Source organism: Balearica regulorum, chromosome 2, assembly GCF_011004875.1.
Source record: "Balearica regulorum gibbericeps isolate bBalReg1 chromosome 2, bBalReg1.pri, whole genome shotgun sequence".
In the NCBI taxonomy this organism is placed as follows: Eukaryota; Metazoa; Chordata; class Aves; order Gruiformes; family Gruidae; genus Balearica; species Balearica regulorum.
This window is the reverse complement of record NC_046185.1, coordinates 139,929,715-139,950,572: the sequence shown is the minus strand read 5'-3', so window position 1 is coordinate 139,950,572 and position 20,858 is coordinate 139,929,715. Positions and strand designations below refer to the sequence as shown.

The 20,858-nt window shown below is 40.4% G+C and overlaps 1 protein-coding gene across 6 annotated transcripts; it reads left to right on the top strand.

The window, feature by feature from the left end:
* Positions 1-4,342: 4,342 nt before the first annotated feature.
* On the top strand, positions 4,343-18,486 carry MIOS (meiosis regulator for oocyte development). 6 transcript variants are annotated; one of them, XM_075746105.1, is made up of 11 exons: positions 4,343-4,482; positions 5,459-6,828; positions 7,043-7,141; positions 8,077-8,334; positions 9,569-9,738; positions 11,402-11,467; positions 12,111-12,269; positions 13,020-13,172; positions 14,472-14,676; positions 15,674-15,803; positions 16,468-18,486. In XM_075746105.1, the coding sequence occupies exons 2-11, from the start codon at positions 5,532-5,534 to the stop codon at positions 16,562-16,564; spliced, it is 2,634 nt and encodes an 877-aa protein (XP_075602220.1). In that variant the 5' UTR covers positions 4,343-4,482; positions 5,459-5,531; the 3' UTR covers positions 16,565-18,486. The 6 variants fall into 6 exon arrangements, with proteins under 6 accessions (XP_075602220.1, XP_075602221.1, XP_075602225.1 ...); XM_075746106.1 differs by having other exon boundaries at positions 5,462-6,828; positions 16,468-18,273; XM_075746110.1 differs by having other exon boundaries at positions 4,349-4,486; positions 5,462-6,828; positions 16,468-18,273.
* The last annotated feature ends 2,372 nt before the right edge of the window (positions 18,487-20,858 follow it).

Below are 20,858 nucleotides of genomic sequence, written 5' to 3'. Positions count from 1 at the left end.
ATTCAATCTGGCCTACTTTCACCTTAAAAAAATAGTTTAATAGAAGTCAGATGTGACTTCACCTGCAAGACCAGCTGTCATTTTAAAGTATACAGATTGAACATTGCAGTAACAGCTTAGTTTCTGCAAGCAAAAGCTGATTCCTTTGTTTCTTTTGCTATTCCCTTTCATGGCAGATCTTGCATCTCCCACATCCATAATGTTCTTCTTTCATGATTAGGCAGCAAAACAAATGTTTTTTCTTAGACAGTAAAGATTTGCTAAAAATACTAATTTTGCATAGTATTACAGAAATGACACTGTCCGCTATAGGGAAAACTGAGTGATACTGCTTTAAGCTATGCAAAATGGAATTCAGGACTAAAGGTTCATATTCTGACCCGACTAAATTCTCCTTAACTCCCTGCTCTCTTTCCCAACCTCAGCACTCCATGCATCTGTGATACTCTGTATTTGCTGTACTGTTTCATCTACTCCAGAGATGCTCGTGTCCAGGTAGTTACACTGGAGTAGGAAATTTCTGTCCTCACTTTGTCAACATACAGAGCTAGCAACGCATGACAATGTTTATGAGATCCCTGTCACAGTAAGCAACTCTCTACAGACTCCTGTCTCCCCTCCGAAAAGACTGTAGAAGTTAAAACACCCAACAGCTGCCATAAGCCCTTCCAGCAACTGCCAGCACAGAAAGAATCAGGGACTTGCCACTGACAACAGGTAATGAAAAAAAAAAAGTGTTGGGCAATTGCTACCAAGGGGACCGTTTGTTTTTATTTTTCTCTGATCCAGGACAGAGTTATTGAACAATCACAGCATTTCTGAGACTGACCCCTTTCAGTCTCTTCAGCTGTTGGAGGAGTTACTTTGCCAGACACTGTGTGTGGTGGGTTGAGGTGCCCACCAGAGCCGCTCTATCGCTCCCCCCCTTCATTAGACAGGGGAGAAAAGGTGTAACGAAAAGCTTATGGGTCAAGATAAGGACAGGGAGAGATCACTCACTAATTATTGTCACGAGCAAAACAGACTGAACTTAGAGAGGGAATTAATCTAATTTATTACCAAGCAAAGCAGAGTAGAGGAATGAGAAATAAAATCAACTCTTAAAACACCTCCCCCCACCCCTCTCATCTTCCCAGGCTCAACTTCACTCCCGGCTTCAAACTCTGCCCCAATCAGCGGCACAGGGGGACGGGGAGTGGGGGTTACGGTCAGTTCATCACATGGTGTTTCTGCCGCTTCTTCATCCTCAGGGGGAGGACTCCTCTCATCGTTCCCCTGCTCCAGCATGGAGTCCCTCTCATGGGAGACAGTCCTTCATGAACTTCTCCAATGCGAGTCTCTCCCACAGGCTACAGTCCTTCACAAACTGCTCCAGCGTGGGTCCCCCACGGGGTCACAAGTCCTGTCAGCAAGCCTGCCCTGGCGTGGGCTCCTCTCTCCACGGGGCCACAGGTCCTGCCAGGAGCCTGCTCCAGTGTAGGCTTCCCACAGGTCACAGCCTCCTTCAGGTGCCTCCACCTGCTCCGGCGTGGGGTCCTCCACAGGCTGCAGGTGGAATCGCTACACCCCCTCATCCTCCCTCCATGGGCTGCAGGGGGACAGCCTGCTTCACCATGGTCTTCACCACGGGCTGCAGGGGAATCTTGCTCCGGCGCCTGGAGCACCTCCTCCCCCTCCTTCTGCACTGACCTTGGTGTCTGCAGATGTTCTTACATCTTCTCACTCCTCTCTCTGGCTGCAAAAGCGCTAAGTGTTTTTTCTCTTTCTTAAATATGTTATCACAGAGGCGCTGATTGGCTCGGCCTTGGCCAGCGGCGGGTCCGTCTTGGAGCCAGCTGGCATTGGCTCTGACAGACACAGGGGAAGCTTCTAGCAGCTTCTCACAGAAGCCACCCCTGTAGCCCCCCCTGCTACCAAAACCTTGGCACGCAAACCCAACACACTGTGGAAGCCACCACTTTGGCTACTTAATCAGCTCGCCAGAAATTCTAGCAGCAGGGAAAATGAACTGGCAGGTCCTTGGTGAATGGAAAAAAACTATCATAGCATGTACCATACTGAGGGCCCAGCTGAACAGCTGACTGCACCAACACAGCTCTGCGCCAGGTGTGCAGCAAATTCTTCGAATTACCAGAATGTATTATTTTTGCCCCCAAATGTGAACCATTTAGCAACAAAATTAGACTGTGTATGAAATACAAAATGAACTCTCAGAAAACTATGTGAGAATATTTTCAAACCTTATTTTTCACTTACCTGAGGTCCACAAGTTCCTTTAGGGCCAAATGGACCTTCCAGTCCCTACATATAAAAAAAGGAAAGTAAAAAATTAAATATTTTTACTAGTATTTCTTAATAATTACTAATTTGGTTGGACTATCAAAACGTATTCAGTATTAATTCTTAAACAGTAGCTTAATAAAAAATTCCATTTTAAACAATATGCCAATATTCTGCAATGAAATACCCTGAACCTCCTCCTTCATACCAAACCAAGTCTTTTGTTGCCCTTTATATCCTTCCTAGTTCATTATAGTTTCCGATACTTTATAGATGGCAAAGGCTTGTTTCATCATTATTTTTTACAGATTACCAAATAATCCTCCCCAACAGATCCAATGTAAAGTTTTCTCACCTGCTTTTTTTTACATTCAGAAGGCCTTCAAAACATGCCCCGAATAACTTCCTCTTGTCTGACAAAACATTTTCTCTGACCTCCTAACAGCTTCTTCAAGTTTGTTTAAGGCATTTTATGCCTTTTTCATATATGAAATTTTTCCTCTCTTGAATGCTTCAATTTTTTTTTCTATAATTCCCTTATTCCTAAAGAGCTGTTACAAACCCCAACGGAGACACAACATTTCCTGTGCCTTCAGAATGTTACCATGACACAGACCTATTGTTTTCTTTCTTTTGACAAAAATTCTTACTTGCCTTTGAGCTCTTTATTGAAATACTTTGCTTAATTCTTCAGGAATTTACAAACATTTCCATTTTGTCTTTCATATAATATGTAGACTGTAAGGAAAAATACTCAGAATTACCATTGATAGGATTTAGTTATGATCCATGTGATAAATCTTAGTGATGATGATGATAATATACAGAACAAGTGATGCACAGCACAATTGCTCACCAACCAAAGGCAATACTCAGCTAGTTCCCAAGCCAAACTGCCTCCGGGACCACCTCCCAGTTACGTATGGAACATGCCACTAGCGAGAGAAATTTCTTAGTTGCAACAACCTGCTTTGCAGATGGTGACCAATACAAAACACATCTCAACTGTGTCACCAGTTAGAACAGAAATATTCTTTCAATGGCAGTAATATGTCACAGAATTATCTTCAGAGAAAGCAAAAACATTCCATATAAAATTAAAATTTTATTTAGGAAGATGCCCGAGGTTCCCACCAGAAAAAGTTTTAACGCAATTTATCAGCCCCATTTTTCAGTCATAGCCAACTCTTTCCACATTTGCAGAAGTACTGGATTTATTGCATATGCACATGACAGAATCTGTACTTGCTATGTTGCCAATAATGAGACACTCTGAAAAATCAGAAGCCAGGAGAGCTTCTGCTCCCAAAAAATGCCTGTGTCACACCGCACCTCTGTGCGGGAAGGGAGAGCCACATGGAGAGCAAAGAGGCAACCGCAGGCTGCAAATTGAATGAGATTTGCTGAGGTTTTGTCATCTCAGTTCACGCCCGTTGTGTTTTTCAGTGTAAATAATAGTGTCCAGCTGCTCCTGCTTGTTACTTCCACTGACGTGTAAAACCTGGGTATCCAGCCACTGAGAGCCCTTTTTCACCCTGTCCTGGGCATGCTTATCACCACTAACCTTTCCGTGATGACACTGACCAACCTAACAGAACGCAGTAACATTTCAAGAAATGGAAGACGGCGAGTGCCACACGCTCCTTGCCCCGCTCTGTCGCAGGTTCACGGTGTGACCTGTGCTCACTCAGCTGTACGTACTGTTGTACAAACCCAGCTTTTTGGCTTCAATTACGCCCCTCAAACCCAACCGGGCCAACCCAGATGCACTCTGCAGCCCGCGCAGCTCCGGCCAGCTCCGCGCTGGGGCCGGCCCTGACGTCACCGCTCCCCAACAGCTACCAGGCCGCAAGGCACAGGGGCCATCCATGACGTCACCCCTCCGTGAGAGCCGCCGCGACACGGTGGGAGGAGCTCCCGTGGACCAATGAAAGAAGCGCGGCCCAAAGGCGGAAGTGAGCGCAGGCTCCGTCCGGCGGAAGGCGCCCTGTGCGGGATGACTCCCACTTGCCCTGTCGCCCCGCGCGCCGGAAGCGCAACAGCTTTTCTTTCCCCGCGCGCCGGAAGTGCCACAATTTTTCCTTCCCCGCAACCGGAAACCCTTGTGCTTCCCGTTCTTCCTCCTCGGACGGCGTGGCCGGCTGGCGGCAGGTCGCCGTCCCCCCGCCCCCAGGTGGCGGTGATGTCGGAGGGCTCCGCGGGGTGGGTGAGCAGCTGCCGCGCCCGGTGGAAGGGGGGGGGGGGTGGTGGCGGCCGCCGCCGCCGCCCGCGCTCCTGCCCGTTCCCGCCGCCGCGGTGTCCCGGGGGGCCTCGGCGGCCTCTTCGTTCCGCGGCTCCTGCATCGCGCTGCCCTTGGGTGGGAAGCGGCGAGGCGGGCCGGGCTGCGGCCAGGGGGCCCTGCGCCCTCCGGAGCACGTAGGAGCCGGGCTGAGATGGAACAGCAGACCCGCGAAGGAGGCCCGGGAGAAGTGTGGCCCTCTCTCCTGTTGCGGAAGAGGTGTTTAGGATCTGGGGAGTCTTTTTGTGTGTAGGCGCCCGTAATGGTTCTGGGCGTGCAACTCTGGAAGTGTCAGTGGAATTTGATAGTAATGTACATTTATGAATGCTGCTAGGCCAAATACGAACAATGACAAGGTAATGTTGGGGCAGAAGGTGGGATTAGGAGCAGTAGGATAAGATGAGGAGTGGAAAGTTATATTTCTGTAGAAATCTTCAAAGAGGGCAAGCGTTTCTAGGCTATGGAACAGACTTAGACAAAACAGACAGGCTCTAGTTTTTGTCAAGTAGTGCACTTCCATTAGGCAGAGAAATTTTCTTTTACGTGTTTCAGGGAGTGGCTCACTACAAGCAGCACGCCCACATATCAGGCCACATCACACCTCAGCTATTCCCTTCTTCCTTAATGCTGGTGTGGAGTTTGTAAACACAGCAAATCCTGTTGTCAGTTTGTAGATGGCTGTGTTGGTTCTGTCTTAGTAGCTATATACCAGCAAAACCAAAGTGTGCTGCAGGGAAAGTGGGGTATTGCAGAGAATGTTTAAGGTTTTGTTCTGAAATGTATATATGTTAAACCCTGGGGCTGAAAGTCATCCAGAACTGTATTTTTGTTTGTTTAAAGATGATCTCAGATTACAAAGGAATTGGATTTTGATAACATTCCTACAAATTATTTTCTCAGCAGTTTCCACATGCATGGATATCACCTGAATCTTCTTACAAGTGCTTAAATTGTATGTAAACTTACCCTAAACATGAGTGGCTCCAAACCTGATATTCTGTGGGCCCCACACCATGTTGACAGATTCGTTGTATGCGATTCAGAATTGAGCCTTTATCACATTGACTCTGCTGTAAGTTCAGAACTCAAGGCAGGGTCCTTGCGGTTATCAGAAGAAACGACAGCTACACTACTGTCAATAAATTCAGATACACCGTATATGAAATGTGTGGCTTGGTATCCGAAGTACGATCCCGAATGTCTCCTTGCTGTTGGACAGGCCAATGGTCGAGTGGTACTTACTAGCCTCGGTCAAGATCACAACTCAAAATCTAAAGATCTGATAGGCAAAGAATTTGTTCCCAAACACGCACGTCAATGCAATACCCTCGCGTGGAACCCACTAGACAGCAACTGGCTTGCTGCTGGGCTGGATAAACATCGGGCTGACTTTTCAGTATTGATCTGGGATATCAGTAGCAAATATGCCCCAGACACAGCAGTTGCTACAGAGAAAGTAAGACTTTCAGCAGGAGATCCAGAAGGAGGACTGGTAGTAACAAAGCCACTGTATGAATTGGGACAGAACGATGCTTGTCTCTCTCTCTGTTGGCTTCCACGGGATCAGAAGCTGCTTTTAGCTGGAATGCATCGAAATCTGGCTATCTTTGATCTGAGGAACACAAGCCAAAAAATATTTGTAAACACCAAGGCTGTCCAAGGAGTGACTGTCGATCCCTACTTCCACGATCGTGTAGCTTCCTTCTATGAAGGTCAGGTTGCCATATGGGATTTAAGAAAGTTTGAAAAGCCAGTTTTGACCTTGACAGAGCAACCAAAACCCTTAACAAAAGTCGCATGGTGTCCAACAAGAACTGGACTGTTAGCTACATTAACGAGGGATAGTAATATCATTAGACTGTATGACATGCAGCATACTCCCACCCCAATTGGAGATGAAACTGAGCCAACAATAATTGAAAGAAGTGTCCAGCCGTGTGAAAACTACATTGCTTCATTTGCCTGGCATCCCACAAGTCAAAATCGAATGGTAGTAGTGACTCCCAACAGGACAATGTCTGACTTCACAGTTTTTGAAAGAATTTCTCTTGCCTGGAGTCCAGTGACATCCTTAATGTGGGCTTGTGGACGACATTTATATGAATGTACAGAAGAAGGAAAAGCTAGTTCCTTGGAAAAAGACATAGCCACCAAAATGCGGCTTAGAGCTCTATCAAGGTATGGTCTTGATACTGAACAAGTTTGGAGAAATCACCTCCTAGCTGGAAATGAAGATCCTCAGCTGAAATCGCTTTGGTACACTCTGCATTATATCCTTTATTTTACTGTAGTTTATATCCTAAAGAAGTAATATACCTTTATATGTAAAACAGTTATATGAAATACATGAAAATCTTTAAATATAATGCAACATCCTGTAAATACTTTGCATATGTTAAGAGGATGTGACTTTAAATTTAAAAAAAAAAAAAAAAAGTTTTTCAAACACTTGGGACAAATTAAGCTTCCTATACATGAAAATACTTATGAAGCAGTATACTGAAGATATGGATCAAAAACTTACAGGAAATAAAGGTCCCTTAGTTTATGCTGGCATTAAATCAATTGTGAAGTCATCTTTGGGTAAGAATGTTCCAACTTTGATAAGTTCTATTGTAATATGTTTACAGAATGATGCACTCATGGGTTTGTCTTTAAAAATTGTTGAAAGAGGCTATTTAAAAATACAGAAACAAAGTATTTCTGTTTGTGTTTTTATATACGTAAGTTGACAGTTTATAGTAAAGTAATTTCCAGAATTTTCAGTGTTCTTGGAAAGTCAGTAATCATAAAAAGACAGTATCCTCAGAGGTAAATTTTCAAATGAACTATTTCAAACATTTGATGGCACTGAAAACTCTTGCTCCCCACATAACTATTACATTTTTTGAAGTTCCACATAGGAGTGTAGTTCTAGGAAGCTGACTTTACTGTAGTCACTGCCGATGTAGTATGTACATTTGTATAACTATGTTTAAATAAGCTGTCTTGTCCTGAAGTGATAATCACCCCTGGTGATTATGCCTCTCATGTTCAGTGAAGGTTTTTATTAGTATGATCTATTATTTGAATCTTTCCTTCTTTATTCATTGTGGGTCTTATTAATATTTATGCACCTTGGAGCAAAAAAATAACTTCAGTGGTGGGAAAGCTGCTAGGACGTTGATGCTTGCTAAGAATAAGAGAACTGGTAGAGCAGGTGCTTGACTGTGTATTACGTATTTTCAAATTGAACATACTGATAACTCCTGTCAACTGTAACAAGAACCTCCAAAATATTAGGAGGTAAAGAAAAAAAAAGACTTAGTAGGGAGTATGTGTCAAGTTTAGATGCATGACTTTTAGCAGATCAGAATAGCTTTGTGTAAGCTGCTCCTTACCGTGGAGGTTTTAGTGATTTTAAAGTACTAAAATATGATACTCAGCTTTTGTACTCTGCTTTAGGATTGAAATCAAAGCGTTGTGTTTGCAATTTAAATTGTGATTTAAGCATAATTTAACTTATTTCCCATTTCTAGGAACAACAGAGAACCTCAGGCACAGCAGGAGTGGATCTGATAGACAGGCAGATATTATTCAGTATCTGAGTGAGGAGAGGTCCTTGGCTTTACAGCTCTGTGGGTGGATAAAGAAGGGAATGGACTTAGATGTGGAACCTTTTTTAAATTCATTGGAACAGGAAGGAGATTGGGAGCGAGCTGCTGCTGTAGCACTTTTCAACTTGGACATACGGAGAGCAATACAGATTCTAAATAAAGGGGCTTCCTCGGGAAAAGGTGCGTATTGTGTTTAGCATCTTTTATTTTGGCATTGTATCACCTTAGTAGTTTCTTTTCTGTAAAGAGATATACAGAAGATGGTAGGGAAAAGATGCCTGTTGTCTTATAAAATGATTACTTGAAGTGGTTGTATTGGAGCCTGACAATCTGACAAAATCTTGATCTTTCACTACGCAGACTATCATATGCCTTACTGTCCAGTTAAAATAGATTATGTTTCAGAATTTCCTATTGGTATGTACCCCAGAAAGTGTTACACTCAGAACTAGCAGGATTCTTTTTTTTTTTTTTTTTTTAAATGAAATTGCATCTTGACTAGATGTCATGTATATCTGCTTCTGTTGGGCTGTATGCAGCTTTCTGCCAGTGCGATGGCTGTGGAATAACTGAAATGTAATATTCAGGGTCTGCAGAATTTGTTTTGGAGTAACATTTACTAAGAGTTGCAATGTGTGAGGGAAAAGTTAAGATACAGGAGCAAGGAGATGGAGGTGGTTTTGTTCTGTTTTCTTGCCAGTATTCCTCCTACAACTCTGATTTGCATCTGTTTTGTCTTACTAAATTTAAAAGACTAGTTTGCCACTAAAGTGGGTAGGTAAGACACAAAGGGAGTTGTTAAGGTTCTTTTATTTTTAATATTGCCCCTTTTTGGTGGGGGGAAGTGTGTGTGTGCTTTCCATAGGGAAGGTTCAGAGCGGAGACACGCTATCTTCAAAAATAAAATTGAACTTTCTGACAGAATGAATACTTAGATGAAATAAATTTAATGTTTTTAAGAAACTTGTTAACTTGAAGCTGCTATATGCAATCGTCATCCTCCAGCTAGGTCTGTTAAGTGATGGCTATATGTACAATCCTATCTTTTCAGTTTTTGTGGATATGAATTCTGGTAATTACAATCTTTTATGATAACGATAGGAACACATTTAGCAGTTCAAAACTATTTCAAAATACCAGAACCAGCATGATGTTGCTTAAAGTATAACTCAGGCTGTCATGCCTGTGGGCTTGTGACTTTTAGAGCTGTTAACTTACCTGAACAGAGGCATTTAAAGCAGAAACTAATAAATGCTCATGTATGCACATTTATTTTAGCTAGTGTTAATTCTGCTGTATTTTGTCTTGCGTCCTAAAGTTCTGTTTCAAACCGATGCTTTTAATTACAGTTTTAATTGGATTTTTTAAGTCCTTAACCTGAATATCGTTTCACTGATTGTTTTTAATAAATCAGGTGATCTGAACCTTAATGTAGTAGCAATGGCTCTATCAGGCTACACAGATGAGAAGAACTCACTTTGGAGAGAAATGTGCAGTACTCTAAGACTGCAATTGAACAATCCCTACTTGTGTGCTATGTTTGCTTTCCTGACAAGTGAGTCTGGTTCATATGATGGTGTTTTGGTAAGTAAATTTCTGTTACGTTAGAATTCCTTTAAGTAATAGGTGCATATATATATACACACACACATATATGTAGGGGAAGTGCTATATACTCCATGAATTAATCAGATTAGAATGTATTATGTGCTCCTGGCGCTGGCAGATAACACTTTTTTCTGCTAAACAGACATCTCATAGTAGTGAATGTTACTTTAGGGAACAAAACGTGAATAAGCAGCCAAAATACCCAACATAGTTCACACAGTTTTTTAGAGGAAATGGTTTTTAGCATGGAGTTATTAAACCACTAGAAAAACATTATCAAAATAATTTGAGCAGGGGGAAAAAAAGGGGGAGAGAGGTTAATAATGGATATGCACAAAACAGAGTAAGTGCAGGGAAGTTTGCAGAACTTTCATCAAGCTATATTTGCATTGAATTGTATTTTTTTTCCTTGTTTACTCGTTAAAATAATTTCACTGTGTTGAAACAGTAAACAGAATAGTTTCACGTCTTCTGAAATTGGTATAAAGTTGCCATGCGAAGAGCAAACTAAATCTTTAATTATGAGATACTTTGAGCCTTTGGAGGAGTAACATGCTTGATCCCCAGGTAGAGAACAACAGAAATACTTGATTCAGTAGGAATTATTTAGCCCAAGGGAGGGCTCCTGTAATCCAACAGGGTAATTGGCCTAAACCTGATGAAAAAAAAGTTGTCAACATATGGGGCTCTTAGGGTATTTTTTTTTAAAAAAAAAAAAAAAAAAAAAAAAAAAGGTAAGAATCCCAGAGAGAAACCTGGGTCTTTTTTTCTCTCTTCAAGAGAGAATGTTCTTGTTCTCTGGGAGTTAGGTAACAATTTTATAGTTGGGTTTTGATTGATGAATTGGAAACTGACAGATCATAAGGTATGTGGGTTTTTTTAATTTTAATTTTTACTTCAGTGAGACCTGTTGAAGTTTGCATGAAAAAGATTGTCAAGCACATCTCCTTGTTTTGTCAGTGTCAGTCACAGTTTCTGTTCTGAGATATCAAGAGGGAAAAATAATGGGCACAGCTAAGTGCCAGGATTAATCTAATAAAGGATTTTTTTCTTCAGTGTCACATCTAGTCTAGTAAAAGGATTAAAAAGCAAAAAGTAAATATTATGGCATTGCTGCAGCATGAGTGCCCATATACTTGTGAGAAATCCATGTTCTGGGTATTTGGAGTTAGGTTTTGGTTGGGTTTTTTTGTTTTGTTTATTAATTTTCAGTTGTGATTTTAGGAAGGAATTCAGTGGTTAGGCTAGTTATTTTGTAAATATGGTAAATTAAGGTTTGTTTGTCTGTCTTCCCCCTGTGACTTGGTGAGACTCTTGGCTATAAGTGCTAGAAGCACTAAACCCAGCTCTACGTGACTTGCAAAGCTGCTTTTTCTAGAGTTTCGTAACTACATAGGATGTGTTGTACCAGGCTTTCCTGCCACTTGAGTAGATTGTTCAGTAGCTACAGTTTTGCTCTGATACCTGTATCTGAGTATAAACAATCTGATATTTAGTGTTAGCTTTCTTCAGATGTGATATTTTCTTTGTACATAATCATAGTATTAGTTATACAATAGTGCAAATGTTCTGACTTTTACAAACAACATATTGAAAAAGTGAAAACGTGATGATAGCATTCCCATTTTTCTCTCCAAAGTATGAAAATAACATGGCTGTACGAGACAGAGTGGCATTTGCTTGCAAGTTCCTCAATGATGCTCAGGTAAGTTTGTGGTTGCACATTTAAGCAACCTGTTAAGCTGGGCTTTATTTAGAGGCGCAAGAGCTCTGGGCTGGAGGGGGGGACAGTGGAAGCAATGAGTCATGAGTGATTTGGTTTTCCTCATCACAGCAGGATATAAGGTATGGTATAATCAGTTTGTAGCTACAGCTTGAATTTTGTGGGGTTTTTTTTCTTGTTTGGTTGGTTTTTAATTGGTATTAATGACATGCTAGTTTGTTAAATGCTATTGCATTACCTGTATATCTGTTTTAGTGAAGAGTATTTGTACTTACTCAGTATTTATTTCCAGATATTTATGTTGTCTTGAATTAAAGTTTGGTTTTACAGCAGGAATGTTTTCTTTCAAACTCACTGAAGTATTTGAAGAACATATAACCTCCGTCTTTGCACTTCCTATCAGGAGGCTTAAAGTTTATTAACAAATACTTGAATTCTTGCAATATAGTGGATATAGCCATATAAATTCTGGTAGCATCCAGCAAGCAGCATATTCTGTTAGCAGCAGATGCTCTTAAGGAAAGCTATTCAAATTGTGAAAAGTTTTGTCATATGCCAACATAAATGAGTTAGGAAGAGATGAACAGATGACAAAAGTGAAGGGTGTTTTTTTTTTTTTTAATAGCTCAACAGGTTCATTGAAAAGCTGACGAATGAAATGAAAGATGCTGGGAATTTGGAGGGAATACTGTTAACAGGGCTGACAAAAGATGGAGTTGACTTGATGGAAAGTTATGTTGACAGAACTGGAGATGTCCAGACAGCAAGCTACTGTATGCTACAGGTTAGTGTTTCACTTGAAAATAAGTCTTTATATAGGAGAACTAAACACCGTTTCTTTAGCAGTGTGGTACTGAATCCTGTGAACTAAAAAGTATTTTCTATAATAAATTGGGAAGATATATATCATGCCTGTTTTGCACAGGCAAATGTTAACTAGAAATGTGTATCTTCACTCTCTCTAGTTGAGATAGCTTGGGGAGATAGTAGGGGGGAGAGGCAAAACCAAAACATAGTCCTTTTCACTAGCTGAACTGGCGATACGCATTGCCCTGCTCATTGCTGATGTATTTCCTGACAGGTTCATTATTTTTTTGCTTCCACGATTTTGATAGAGAACTGAGGTGAGGGGTTTTTGTTTGTCTGTAAGTATTTGGTTTGGGGTTTTTTAAGATGGACTTGTCTTGGCCCTTACACAGTTGCAGCTATTGCCATCGCTGTGTTTAAATCCATATGTAATCATAACAATGATATAGATTGCGATATGTGACAGAATTTTATAATCCTTCATCTGACAGACACAAGTTTTTAGGAGGACATGGCAGCATGTGTATTTTCAACCAGAGAGCGGCAGACTGAAGAAAATTTTTATCAAACTCTCATTACAGTTTAACAGAAAACTAATCTTCTACGCAGATTACACTGTATTATTTCTCATATCTTGTAGTACGCTTTGTAAAGCCTTTTGGAAAAGTGAACAATATGTATTGTTTATCTTCAGTGTTTGTCTGACATTTTTTCCCGCCTGCTTTAGGGTTCTCCATCGGACGTACTTAAGGATGAGAGGGTTCAGTACTGGATCGAGAACTACCGGAATCTTTTAGACGCTTGGAGGTTTTGGCATAAACGTGCAGAATTTGATATCCATAGGAGTAAGCTGGATCCCAGTTCAAAACCATTAGCCCAGGTAAATGTAATTCTTGTATGAAGTATGAGCAATCCCAAAAGGAAGGCAGCATGGTACTTCTATAGAAAAAGTTGGCTGCACCTTGGCTTGCGTGAGGATTCATTTGCAAAAGAAAGATTTCAAGTAAGGCTGCCATAAAAAAGTAACTGTGGGTTTTTTTCAAAACAGGGTTTTAGAAAGGACTTAACTGTTTTGCTAGTGTACAGAAATATGGTAAACAAAGCTACATTTCTTCATATCTAATCTAGGAAATCAGCTCCTTACCATTTTATTTATATTCCTTTTTTTTTTTTTTTCTTAAAACTTTTTCTTTCAAATGACAGGTTGTCTTTCAGAAACTGTAACTTTTTCACACTTCTTCTGGGGAAACTGGTTTTTTTTTTCCCTCCCATGTTGAAAAACAAAATCATAGATGTATCATCCAGCTGAATTCTGCAACATGGTGAGGATAATGCTGAAACCAGGGAACTGAACCAAGAACCAGTTCACATTGGCTCTGTTTTAATTGAAGCAAACCTCAAAGCTATTTTGAAGCCCTTGAACTTTAAAGTGAAAGTGAACAGTAGCAACGTTCATTAACAGTTCTGAACATAAGCTAAACCCAAAACTGATGCCCGGTCCAAGTGCTCTCTACTTAACATCTGGGAGCATCTTTAGCCAGCATGGTCTTACCACAGCACCCTCCACTCTCTTGTGTCTGCTACGTACGTGCTTTACAAGCCTTAGGGGCCAAGGGTTTCTAAGGAAGGCTGTTTTGGAATTCATATATCCGTTACAGCTGTTGAAGGAGAGCTGCATCCATACTGCTCCAAGTGGGAGGGAGTTGAGTTTCCTGTTCCTTCCTTATGCGATTGACAGAAATAGCCCTTAAAGAATTTAATGTGCTTATTGATATCAAGTCACAACTTGTGGCATAAGGAAAATCCTCATGTTGGGGACTCTAGAGTGGGTCACCTGACTCTAAAGAGGGAGAGACCAGATTTAATTAAGTAAACTTAATTTCTTCCATTACTGCAGGTATAGCTTTTTATTATTGTAAATAATAACTTCCTAAATCTTGGCAATTGTGCTTGGCTTTATGTGCTTTTGAGGTAAGTGGGCATCATTAAGGCCTGCTTCTTGGGACTGTGTGCCAAATCTATAAGTCTAGATGTTAGGAACTCCATGGGTAGCCTTGGCTTTCCAGGACATTCTCTAGAATATCCAGTAAATAAATCTTTGCTAGCTTGAACAAATTCACTCATAGTTGTAGCAAAAATGGCACCAAACAAAAAAAAAATTTTTTTTTGTTCTCTTTAGGTGTTTGTGAGTTGCAACTTCTGTGGAAAATCAATCTCCTACAGCTGTTCAGCTATTCCTCATCAGGGGCGAGGTTTTAGCCAATACGGAGTTAGTGGTTCACCAACTAAGTCAAAAGTTACAAGCTGTCCCGGTTGCCGTAAACCCCTTCCTCGCTGTGCACTTTGTTTGATAAATATGGGAACACCAGTTTCCAGCTGTCCAGGTATGACACAGTGGGTTTTAGTTATTCAGCCAGAGTACTAATTAGAGGCCTAATTAACAGTTCCTGTATGTCTCAGTCCTTTGGTGTCAGACAGTATGCACAATTACTTGGTTTGGACCGCTTTGCCAGTGAGATTGTCTGTGAAATTCCATGGTTAGACAGATGAAAAGATTCAAGTATTGTGGTGGTTAGTATTGTTAGCCTTAAAACAGTAAGAAATGGGAAGTGAGATTCTTGAGATGAATTGTAGGGATACTACCTAAATCTTGGAATGTAAATGAACTGATTTTCAGCTGGAAGAGGAAGAGAATAAATTTAATGTGATACACTTTATGTCACTATAAAAGAATGTATGGATCATGCTGTCACAGCTAAGAGATATTATGACTGGAATCTCTTGGTTCTAAACACCTTGGGCTATGTGTTATACAAGGTCTAACTTAAACTGATTTTGTCCATATTTTTAAGTCAGTCTTATTATAGAGCCATGCACAGCTGTGCAGTTGTCATATATTTGTATCTCCTCATTCTTTCACTGATCTGTTATGACTTCTTTATTGTGAGTGGTCCAATTCATAACTTTTAGATTTTTGCTGCTTTTTGTATATGTATATATATAATTGTTATATATTTATATTTAAAGCAGAACATTTCTTGTGCAGTAAAGCAGGTCTGTAATTCACTGGAACATAAATCAATCACTGAAACATAAATCACTGGTGAAAGAGATTCTGTCTGTAAAATTTGTTTAATAGGCAAGTTTAACTTCTCTGTAAGATGTGAAGCAACAGCTCAGCAATACAGTTCTTGTTTTGACTTTCCACCAGTTCTTCTCTGTTTAATAATTTTACTGACTTCTCTTTTAAAATCAGGCCACTTTTTTTTACATGATGCTCCTAATTTCAAATTTGTTCTAATGGTGTTACTGGGACTGAAATATAAATGAAGCACCATGATTTACATGCATATTTGTGGGGATGGGTTTGCCTCTACGCAGGAGGATCCAAGTCAGATGAAAAAGTGGATCTTAGCAAAGACAAGAAGTTAGCCCAGTTCAACAACTGGTTTACTTGGTGTCACAACTGTAGGCATGGCGGACATGCTGGGCATATGCTTAGCTGGTTCAGGTAAGTTGATGTTAAAATCTTTCTTATTTCATGATTATCAAAGTGCTGGAGCACCTCTCCTATGAGGACAGCCTGAGAGAGTTGGGGTTGTTCAGCCTGGAGAAGAGAAGGCTCTGGGGAGACCTCATAGCAGCCTTCCAGTACCTAGAGGGGGCCTACAGGAAAGATGGAGAGGGACTGTCTACAAAGGTATGTAGTGATAGGACAAGGGGTAATGGGTTTAAGCTGAAGGAGGGTCGATTTAGATTAGATGTTAGAAAGAAATTCTTTACTGTTAGAGTGGTGAGGCACTGGAACAGGTTGCCCAGAGAGGTTGTGGATGCCCCCTCCCTGGAAGTGTTCAAGGCCAAGTTGGATGGGGCTTTGGGCAACGTGGTCTAATGGAGGGTGTCCCTGCCCATAGCAGGGGGGTTGGAACTAGATGATCTTTGAGGTCACTTCCAACCCAAACCATTCTGTGATTCTATGATTCATGTGTGTATACTGCACTGAGTAGGATCTATCATTACAGTGTTTTGTTGGTTTAGAATTTATGGAAAACTTAACTATGATGCTGAGTGTTTCTGAGATACTGTGTGCCTGCACATACTTAAATGTATAGATTATCAAATTCTTGTTAGTTTTATTTTATGTGTTTTTTCTTTTTTCTGCTATTGCCATCTAGGGACCATACTGAGTGCCCGGTTTCTGCCTGCTCTTGTAAGTGTATGCAGCTGGATACAACAGGGAATCTCATTCCAGCAGAGATGGTCCAGGCATAAATGTTGTTGGAAAATGTGGAACTCTCTAATGGATGTCCATCATAGTCCAAGCATATATTTTAGACAAAGGTCATTTGTGACTTACAGTGAAAAAATAAATTGCTATCAGATTAGTAAAATGATGTGTGTATGACTGTGCTTGGTAGAAATCAGTAATTCCTGAAATGAGGAATGTGGTCCTTCTTCAGAGGATTGAAGCAGTTCAAAAACACTCCTGGAATTGTGGGCTCTCTGGATTTGCTAAAATCCAAGGAACTTTTTAATAAAGTGTCAGGGTAATGCTGATCGACCCTTTAATTTGTTTTGTGAACAAAGCAGTATTTATATGCTGTGAAAGTGGATTTTCAGAATAAACACCTGAAAAGTATTCTTCAGAAGACTGCAAAGTGATGCTGCGGATTCCTCTGTTCATTGTTTGATCACACTTTCTTGTATGCAAACAACTGTTTCCTTCTAAGTTCATTCAAAGTGTCACTGTTAATTGTATTCTGAAGAATTTTATTTTAAAGAAAAATCCATTGCTTTGTCCCCAAGTTTTGTTAATAGTAAAGCAATATCTTTGCAATTCAAGGTATTATTTAATTTACCTATATACCTAGCTGATGTGAATTTTAATGCGAAAGAATTTGGAGGTTTTGTCTCCTAGTTATGCCTATATCCTAGAGAAGAGTTCCCTGAAAAATCGTGTCTGTTTCAGTGCAGAGTGCAGGTAAACTATAGGAGGTTTCATTTGATTGATTAATTTTAATGTAGTACTGTGAAGATCTGACATCTCAAGGACTGGAGACTTGTAAATATTTAAGTTTTAAACTACATGCTGAGCTTTGACTACAAAAATATTTGAAGACTTTTAGATAATCAGCATTTCCTTCTGAAATATGCTGGGAAGTGTGAAATCCACCTATATAAATCCTGCTTCTGGTCACTAGCGGACACCAGTCTGCTCCCAGAAGGCTGCACAATTTTAGGTCATCGACCAGAAGTAGTTCTAGATGTGTTACCAGCTGGAATTTATTAACTTGAGAGAGTCAATGATATTTTGCTAATACTGTGCTAGGAGCTAATTGGTATTGTTGTCCTTGGTTTTGTAGGCAACAAAATTCACACAAATTAGGGGGAAAAAACCTGTTTTAAGGTATGTGATAATAACATCAGTTTACTTGGTGTGTGTTTATTTACTTGTAGAAACAATATATGAGTTACTTAACACTTGCGTGCTATGAAATACTAAATGGAATGCTAGCAATAAACTGGTACCATATTGCCAGGACTGTGAAAATTGGTGTTTTAAAAGAGAATATATTGTAATATACCACTAGTTCTAAGCACTCTCGTGTAGTTGCAACAAGGTAGAACATGGAAATGTTTTCTGTAGATGTACATGATTACATTCAGGACTTTGGGTTGTATTTTCTCATTTAGCATTAATGTTGTAATACATCTGCTACATTTATTCTGATCTAAAATTCTTGCCTAATTGACAAAGATCTTTTTTAAGTTAAAAAATCGAAGAGGTACTTGATATTTGTAGGCATGGGAGAGCGGTTACTTGTTTTTTTCTTGTTAGAATATTTATTTCTCTCTCCAGTGTTTTTGCACACTTCATGTTGCTGTTCAAAATGTTATCCATCTATAAATGTAAACTGGGGTTTAATGTATAATACCCTATTTATATAAATACAGGCAATAAAACTTTTGCTTTATGGAAATGAGGATTTGTAAGTGTCAAAGATACGTTTTTATTCTTCTGTAGTAACAATGTTTAGTAAGTTTTCCTAATAAATTCCATGTCCAGGTAAATGCAGCTACTAACTTACAATGTCTCATTTTCTTATGTAAAAACTCATTTATAATGTTTTTGACTTGACTTTACCTGTTTTTGTCAAATTCTGTAATTTCATTAAATTCTATGCTTACTTTGAGACTCGGCATGTTTTTGAAAAGTTTTGGATTATGAATGTGCATGTTCTGGCACAGTGTAACTGTTTTGGCTGTTGTAATTGGTAATCAGGCTCTTCAGGCCAGTAATTACACTATTTGCAAAACTTACACAGAAAGAGGTGTATGTTTTTTAATGGTCAGATTTGTTTTCCTTGTTTTGCTTTTAAGTTAATAAAGCTGTGATTTGGAGGGTTATTTGTTGTCTTCTAACAAAAAATACAGCTACAGACATTTTATTAGCTGCAGTTACTTTTACATTTACTGTTTTCTACTATCTTCTCCACTCTGATAGTTAACTAGATGAAAGTGGCTTTGCATGCTGAAGAGTTTTGACCCAGTTCATGCTGATTATATTTCATTATTTTCATTTCATGATACACTCCAGCCTTGGCTCCCTTCCCTGGTAAAGCACAAGCACTTTTTCATCGTACGCACGGCCTGCTTGCACATGAGCACAACGTGAATTGTGCGTGTGTCCATGCCCGAGCAAGGACAGCAGAGCCGGGCTGGTGATGATGATCAGGCTCAGCCGAGTCCAGTGATTGCCAGCCGACTCCACAGTGACACCCCGACCAGGCTTTTCCTACGTGGTACTTCACTGCACAGCTGTGTTCTGGTGGCCTCCCTCAGGATCCCCACTAGAACTGAATTTCCCCAAATAATTTACCAAATTTCAGTCTGTTCCTCCATTTCAGACTCAGGGACTGAATTGTACAAATTCTCTGTACCTTAACCAACTGGGACGTAAAACCATTCTCCCTCTGGGCTGTGAGAGCAGAGAGGGAAGTCACAGCAGTGTGCTGGCCCACAAGGAGGGCTGCTCCTGGCTTTCTTACCTGGGAGTCCTGTCCCACTGCTACGGGGCTTTGTGCAGGAGCAATGATGATTTCCATGTCCACCAGAGTCACCAGGGAGAGGTTTGGCTGGAGGAAGTGGTGAGGGCACCTGGATTGCAGCATGGCCCTTGTTCAGGACAATCTCTTGACTTCACAGAAGGGCCGGTGGGAGGGCAATAGCACAGCTGCTTCCCAAACCACAGAGATCCTGTCTGTAGGTCCCCTAAATAAAACTCCACCTCTGTTTCATAATTTTTTACAGTTTAGCCTGCTGGATGGCTAACACAGACTGATAGTTTAAGAATTACTTCTCAAAACATAACTCTCCAACTTCAACACAGTATTGTTTTGTGAAGAGTGGACCACCCAGCAGCCCCTGCAACACAGCAGGCAGCATCTCATTTTTTAAGCGCTTTGTAACCAGCATGTAGCGGAAACTTTTAGTTGTCAGCTGCTTGCCGAGCCATGTCTCATCGCTGTGGGACTGGATGAACAGGAGTCTTGACTGACAGGGAACTGGTAGCATTTCCCACTCGGCTGTGCTCAAGTATTTACACACAAGACCAGCTATCCAAGGATGTGTGTGGGTGAGGCGCTATAGCCATCTAGTGGTAGGCTATTGTCTTAGGCCTGGGTAGTCTTGGTAACTCGCTGCATGTAACATTTTACAGAATTATCTATCATCTGTGCACAAAATATAAATTTGCTAAAGTAGAATAGTACAAAATACTTTAAAATGCTAGGAATACACACGTAGTTATTAAGAATGACATTTTATTCTACTGAGCGCTAAAATACTACTAAAATAGCAGTAGAGGACAGAGCATGGTATCATGCCACGTGGACCTACTTCAGAATGCCTTCTCCTTCCCTGTGACAGTAACTTTGTCATTGTCTGTCTTCCAAGTAGAGAGGGGGAAAAATAGGTCACCTGTTAACTTGATCATCCACTCCATCTGTAGTAACTTTGATACATAAGAAGTCTTTAAAACATAAATTCCTCGACTGAAAATGGATGTCTATAAATAAGCACAATGCTAGCAATTGTAGTAAGGCACTAAACCTAGCTATTAAACCTGAAACCTCTTTGTATGAAAGGTTAATGACCATGGCTAAGGTTTATTTAAAATACTTTGCTGTATTTTATTTATTAATTTGCAGAGAATGTTTACTTTGACTGTGTTACCTTAAGAGATGTTGAGAATTCTGCTATGTGCTGTAAGTAGCCAGGATTGTAACAAAATTGAGAACTGTGTGGAAGTGTGTATGATTAAAGTCATGACAATCTGGCTGAATCTGGTACGTCTGCTTAGAGTCCCACCAGGAATGAAGGTTGTGATGGGAACTCAGTGCTTAAAATCCCCAAACCTAACTAGACATCTTCCAAGTGTTTAACATCAGTGCAAAAGGAAGTACCTTATAACTCCACTTTGTTAAAATTACCTGTGTCAGGTAAAACAGAAGTCACCATGTATCACTGAAAACAGCACTCTAAGATATAATATTGACACAAATAG